This window comes from Papilio polytes, unplaced genomic scaffold, assembly GCF_000836215.1.
Source record: "Papilio polytes unplaced genomic scaffold, Ppol_1.0 DF821511.1, whole genome shotgun sequence".
NCBI lineage: Eukaryota > Metazoa > Arthropoda > Insecta > Lepidoptera > Papilionidae > Papilio > Papilio polytes.
Genome location: NW_013527693.1, coordinates 2,371,540 through 2,378,892, shown reverse-complemented (window position 1 = coordinate 2,378,892; position 7,353 = coordinate 2,371,540). Strand labels below are relative to the sequence as shown.

Sequence of the window (7,353 nt, the reverse complement as noted above, 5' to 3'; positions counted from 1 at the left end):
AGCTGATAAAGAGCGTATCGCCGACCCCATTTAAAATAGGATAGGTAACGAATGTTTTGTTTTGTTTTCCTAATTCCCAACATAAGCCATTATGATGATTATTATGTCCTTGATCTAATTTGTCAATTAAGCGATGTCATTTCTCTCTATCGGTATCTTATTTTGGTTGTACATAATGTAAATAACAATAATAAAAGCGTCATGACAGTTTGAGCAAGCACGTGAATATTTAAGAGCTGGCGAATATCCAGAGAGCTGAAAATTCTAATATTAGTTCGGGCGTACACAACAAGCCCGGAGGGAATGGGCACATGACCGGCGAACTGTGATGACCAGTCTCATGACTTCCACGCGTCCTGACCACATCAGAAATAATAACTACCACAAAAAATAGTTCCACCAAAGTGAATTTATTTTAAACTTTATTGTGTTAACATAATGATTGAAAATTCTCTAGATTTTCGTCTCCTTGATACTGTGTCTTTACTTCTATTCCGGCTCGGATAATTAAATCAAAGCATAAAAAAGGTGTTTTTTAAAGCTTAGTATTCAGACATTGCGTTGGTCTACCCTGATTATATGAAGTGTTTATTTTTTATCTAAATGACAGTTGATTAAATGTCACGACGAGCAAACAACCAATTGCGTTAATGTTTGTAAGCGTCGTTAGTGATATAATATTACTGTAAACATAGTTGCTGCACTTTTTGTATATTCTTTCTTTTTGTATATAATAAATTCCTTGACACATTGCCATGGTGACGTTCAGTCCTTTTTATTAATAGATCACCGAAAAAACAAGTCTATTTTTTAAATTAAACTTTGTTGACAACTGTAATATTCCACTATAAATTCTAATTATACTATTTCTGTTGTAATAAAAATGGTCAACAAAAGTGTTATGTTTTTAAAAACTTTAGCCTGCATTATTAATTTAATCTCATATAAAGCAAATTTTACTGTGTATACCAACGTTTAAAAAAATTAGGACTTTTCCTTTCACAAAGTGCTATTTTAAATTTAATAAAAAAACGTTATACTTAAAATTTGAAGGCCACAAATAATTTACTGCAGCTTAACAAGAGCAAGTAACAATCCCAAAGGTCATTCCCCTGTTGTCGTATACCAGAACAAATTTAAATAAACGAAATCTTTTTGGTACAATCCAGTAGAATCCAACTGACTTACCAGTTAGATCTAGAGTGCAATGTTTGAATATTTTCAACCTTATTGCAACACTATAAAGTTGAATATTCCAAGATTAATGTTGTACAAATGAGTCTTCTTGTAATGTGACCATGTATTATTTTAAAGTGGAACACCTTGAATTTTTGTGATAAACAAATTTTAATTTCTTATGATTTGAGACATTCACACGATGTAACAAGTATATTTTCTTTGTTATCATTATTATTTTTAAATATTCAAGTACACCAAAAGCTACCTATTTTTCTACAAACTTGCTATATTAATATATAGTTATTGCCGTATAGTTCTGATTGATATGAAAATCCCTTATTATTGTACATTATATTGTTAGTCATATCATGATTATATTAAGGGGACTGTCCCGCATCCCGGAAGACGAATTGTCATATTAGTTACATAACACCATTAATGAAAAGACAAATTTGTAGTACAATTGTATTACTTCCGTCACACTTGTACCATTATAGAATAGCCTTGGATTTGTTTATAGTGTTATCAACATGTATTAAAATGACCTTTTGCCTTGTTTCTAATCTGATAATAGCTGTGAGTTCTTAAAACATGTCAATTAAGGACTTTAACTGTCTTATCAGTTGTTTACTAAAATGACTTATTCAATTTAGATATTTTTTTCACACTCATAATATGCAATTTGTGTTTATTTTTGGCTCAGACGTATTTCTCGCTTATATAACTGAGTAAATAATGCTTTTATGTTTGGATTGGAAGTTTTTACCCTACTGCAGAGTTCGAAAACTGTTTTATGTATGAGGCTTGAACAAATAAGCAGATTTTAATGATAGTATGTTTCATTTCTATTTATTTTAAGTATCAACTAGAGTGTTTATGAAACAAAGTTGTCTAGTAGTATTCATCCACTTAAGTACTATAAAAAACTCACCTATCACTGAGGACATTCCTATCGTGCCCAGGTGGCGGTAAGCTGAGCTGGTAAGGTGTATTGAAGTAGTGCTGTTGCTCATGTGAGCGGTGAACAATGCGTCCGGCTCTCACCACCATGTAGCCGCTATCGCCGATGTTGGCCGCGCGCATTATACTCTCGTTACGATCTAAGATCATAACACATGCTGTACTACTACCTGCAATAAAAATTATTTTGGGAATAAATACTTAGATTATAACTTTATAGTGCTAGGTTACATCTGCTAAACATGAGGTTAAAGTTGTTCACCAGATTTATGTGTATTTGTAGGGGTCTTAAAACAACACCATTCAGAATTTTCAAGAGGGACTTAAATTTAAATTATATTTTTCATACAGTGTTTTACATAGTGAGCTGGTATAATAAAATTATTATATGAGTGTGTACATAAAATAAAATGATTCCATAATTTTACCTAAGATTGGTTTCTTATGTTCCAATAGTTCATAATAAGATTTAGCTAAGAGGTCTCCAGGTTCTGACAATTTGAAGTGGCCCATTCGCACAAGTCTCTCACAGGTTCTCATCAGATATGAGGAAAACTCCCCTGGATCAATACCATATGCTCTCCAGCCTCCAACTCCATCTGCAACTCCTATACAAAAAAAAATAAATCATTTAACATTGCCAGTATGTTATTATAACCAGCATTGACTTTACATGAAATATAAAATTATTTCAATCATTCATATTTAAAATAATACAATTTGTCCAAACAATAAACCTCTAGTAAGCATGATTTTATTGTTATTTGTTACCAAGACTTTGTTAACATTGAATTTCTTATTATACTATGCCAAATCTATAGAAAATTATGAACCATAGGAATCAATTTGGTCCAAAATGGTACAAGTAATAACAACAACAAATTGTTTCAAGTTCTAGACAGTTTAACACATGCATGGCTTTAGTACATTTCAGTCTCAAACAATCCTAACCAGACTACTGTCAGAGTTTTCATTGCCCACACACTTGTACAAAAACATGTTTTCATAACTTTCACTTCTTTCAAACACACTTAGATATGTATAACTTGTGTAATATTACATATTATGTTTTTAATGAGATAAATTTATTAACAACACATCATATTTTATTGACATTTCTATTCCTTAACAATAGTTATTTTTTCTTCATCTTTACTTTCTATTATCAATTGAGTTGTGAATAGTATCAATGAATGAATTACTTGATAAGTAAATGATAAAGGCATTGATATTTAAAAAATCTTCAAATTAATGTAACACTTGCACACACATATAACCTACAACAAACTTAACTATACCATAAAACTATTTTTATAACTACCTTAATAAAAGAAAAAAACAGAAGATAATTAAAAACACAACAATTCATCAAGTTTATTCTAATAAATAAATTTACAATATAATTATTTCAAAATATTCACTAATGTTCACTTTCCTTTTTTATTTCAGAAAATAATAGCATCAAATATTACGATTACATTTTGACGGAGATATTCCCCGAAACGTGGTGTCCAATTCCAATTTTTAAATTTAAACTATACTTCCATACCCATAGAGTTCAAAATAATAAATATAAGGCTAGTTGAAGTAAAGAATGAATTTGTGACAAACAACCTACGTAATAACAATAAGTTATTGTTTGTTTGTATAAAACAAAATTAATTACTGTTAGATAGTTTTTGCTCACCTATGACATCAGCATTGCTAAATTGTGTAGAGAACCATGCGTCGTCTCCGAACTGGCCTTTATGGGTTCTTCCATTAGCAATATCTTTAGGAAAACCACAAACCACTGAAACTAGATACGGATGTTTCTTATTCGAAACGCTTAATTCAGCAGCACTATTTAGACTCGAGAGTCCATTTCTTATAGCACGTGATAACACTCTGCCTGTCCAGAATATGGACTGCATCATTCAATGATTTTCCTGTACTTTGCCTTCTGGCTCCATTCAAGTTACAAAAATAAATGCAATGATCCCATCCTTATGAAGAGGGAACTAAAGAAACACATGTCTAATTAATATTAACTACTAAGATAATTACGAAGTTATACAATTTCAACACTGCACTGAAACTACCATCAATCTACATGAAACACGTATCCAATGAATTGAAATGAGAAAGATTTGTGATTTCGTGAATCTTGTGACTTTTAGACTGAATGATGGAATTATTTGAACGAGTGAATGAAAATAAATTTGATGGATGGCGCTGGTGGCGCTACAGATGCTACAAAATAAGATCGATATTCGTATCGCTTATTCTTTATTCGTTTCATAAAAAAAATATAACAACAACCGTTTAAACAGATATTAAATTAAGTTTTCTAATTATTAAGTATTCGAAAAATTGAACGTCAGGGAATTTAAGACCTTAATGACAAGAAAAATGATTACTTATTTGTGTATTCTTATGATTCTTATGTAGAGGGAAGTTTTAAGTTGGACTGCGAATATTTTCAGAATGTATCGCTAACATGAAGTTACAATATTAAAATGTAATGAATGTTTTTTCGTAATTATTAGTATTTTAAAAAACTCTATTTGATCTAATGATTGCTAATGATAATTTTGGTAGTAGTTTATAGAGTAAATTTTATCAGTTTGAGTACAAAATTATCTTAAATAATAAAACATTGTAATTTGGATATCAGCTACTTATGCTAAAAAAATGCGCTTTTGTACTTTTTTAAGAATTGTTCACTCCGTGCAAGTCGGTGCTTGAAAATGTAAAATATTGATCCATAAACAAATGTTCATTCAGTTCAACTCTGACGTTTCAATTTCATAGTCATAGATAATATGGGAAGGCGTTGTAGAAGAAAGCTCAGTATTTGATTCTGAGTAATAATTTTGATTCGGCATCCTTATTATCTTTAATTAATGCCGATTTCCAAACTTTAATACAATCTCTAGATTCAGTTGGTGTTGTGCTATATATCTGAACGGAGGAATAAAGAAGGCTTAAAACTGGTGTTCGATAAATCTCTTGGCAATATGCCTGCCGTGAGGGGAGATGGTATGCGAGGGTTAGCAGTCTTTATATCAGATATAAGAAATTGTAAAAGTAAGGAAGCAGAAATAAAAAGGATTAACAAGGAGCTCGCGAACATCAGAAGCAAGTTCAAGGGTGACAAAACTCTCGATGGCTACCAGAAGAAAAAGTACGTTTGTAAGCTCTTATTTATCTTTCTCTTAGGCCATGATATCGACTTTGGTCACATGGAGGCGGTCAATCTCCTGTCTTCTAATAAATATTCAGAAAAACAGATTGGATACCTTTTCATCTCGGTCTTGGTAAATACCAATAGTGACCTCATAAAACTCATCATACAGAGCATTAAAAATGATCTCCAATCCCGCAACCCCATTCACGTCAACCTCGCCCTCCAGTGCATTGCTAATATCGGCAGTAAAGACATGGCTGAGGCTTTTGGCACAGAGATTCCTAAACTTCTTGTGTCTGGCGATACAATGGACGTCGTGAAACAGTCGGCTGCATTGTGTCTGTTGAGGTTGTTCCGCAAGTCACCAGAAATAATTCCAGGGGGTGAGTGGACTTCCAGAATTATACATTTACTGAATGATCCTCACATGGGCGTTGTCACTGCAGCCACATCCCTTATTGATGCTCTTGTTAAGAAAAATCCTGATGAGTATAAGGGGTGTGTCACTTTGGCAGTGGCCCGTTTAAGCAGGATTGTAACAGCTAGCTACACAGATTTACAAGATTATACCTACTACTTTGTACCAGCACCATGGTTATCTGTTAAGTTATTGCGCTTGCTGCAAAATTACAACCCACCATCTGAGGAGCCAGGAGTAAAGGGGCGCCTGACAGAGTGTTTGGAGACAATATTTAACAAAGCACAAGAGCCCCCCAAGTCAAAGAAAGTGCAACATTCTAATGCTAAGAATGCTGTACTGTTTGAAGCTATAAGTTTGATTATTCACAATGATAGTGAAGCTAACCTTCTAGTCCGAGCATGTAACCAGCTTGGACAGTTTCTGAGTAATAGAGAAACCAACTTGAGATACCTAGCTCTTGAATCTATGTGCCATCTTGCTACATCTGAATTCTCTCATGAAGCTGTCAAAAAGCACCAAGAAGTTGTTATTCTGTCAATGAAGATGGAAAAAGATGTATCTGTTAGACAGCAGGCTGTTGACCTACTGTATGCCATGTGTGATAAAACAAATGCTGAGGAAATTGTTCAGGAGATGTTGGCATATTTAGAAACTGCAGATTACTCTATAAGAGAAGAAATGGTCTTAAAAGTTGCCATTCTAGCAGAAAAATATGCTACAGATTTCACCTGGTATGTTGATGTAATTTTGAACTTGATCAGAATTGCTGGTGATTATGTCTCAGAAGAGGTGTGGTACAGAGTCATACAAATTGTGATAAACAGAGAAGAAGTGCAGGCATATGCTGCTAAGACTGTATTTGAAGCATTACAAGCTCCTACATGTCATGAAAATATGGTGAAGGTTGGTGGTTACATTCTTGGTGAATTTGGCAACTTGATTGCTGGTGATACTAAATCCTCCCCACAAGTACAATTTGAATTGCTCCATTCCAAGTATCACTTGTGCTCTGCAGCTACAAGAGCACTACTCTTATCAACCTATATTAAACTGGTGAACTTATTCCCTGAAATAAAGAACAGAGTACAAGAAGTATTTAAAGCTGATTCTAATTTGAGATCTGCTGATGTTGAGTTGCAGCAAAGGGCCTCTGAATATCTTCAACTAAGTATAGTGGCTAGCTCTGATGTCTTGGCTACTGTACTAGAAGAAATGCCTGCCTTCCCTGAAAGGGAATCATCTATTTTGGCAGTTTTGAAAAAGAAAAAGCCTGGACGCATACCTGATGATGTAAGGGAGTCTAAAAGCCCTCAACCTTCCATAATTCCAGCAGCAGCAATAAATTCTACAAACAACACAAATAACTCAAGTGCTGATCTCCTGGGTCTGTCCACTCCTCCTGGTACTAATTCCACCACTGGTAATGGTCTATTGGATGTCCTTGGTGATTTATACACAACACCTAAAATCAGCCCCACCACAGTTCAGCAGAATAACATTAAGAAATTCCTATTTAAAAATAATGGTGTTCTTTTTGAAAATGACCTTATTCAAATTGGAGTCAAGAGTGAGTTCAGACAAAACTTGGGAAGAATTGGACTGTTTTATGGCAATAAGACACAGT

At 33.5% G+C, this 7,353-nt stretch overlaps 2 protein-coding genes across 2 annotated transcripts in view; one reads left to right on the top strand and one right to left on the bottom strand.

Annotated features, from left to right (window-relative positions):
- The window catches only part of LOC106108441 (protein phosphatase PTC7 homolog), a 7,573-nt gene extending 3,268 nt beyond the window's left edge, over positions 1-4,305 (bottom strand). The window contains exons 1-3 of the mRNA XM_013289607.1: positions 3,827-4,305; positions 2,568-2,747; positions 2,111-2,309 (exon numbers count right to left, since the gene is read on the bottom strand). Coding sequence (XP_013145061.1) covers positions 2,111-2,309; positions 2,568-2,747; positions 3,827-4,055 — 608 coding nt within the window. The 5' untranslated portion in view covers positions 4,056-4,305. The remainder of the gene's footprint in view (positions 1-2,110; positions 2,310-2,567; positions 2,748-3,826) is intronic.
- A 614-nt stretch (positions 4,306-4,919) lies between these two features.
- Positions 4,920-7,353, top strand: part of LOC106108566 (AP-2 complex subunit alpha) — a 4,800-nt gene continuing 2,366 nt past the window's right edge. The window contains 2 exon segments of the mRNA XM_013289775.1: positions 4,920-7,351; position 7,353. The exon segment at position 7,353 is cut by the window's right edge and continues 2,366 nt beyond it. Coding sequence (XP_013145229.1) covers positions 5,139-7,351; position 7,353 — 2,214 coding nt within the window. The 5' untranslated portion in view covers positions 4,920-5,138.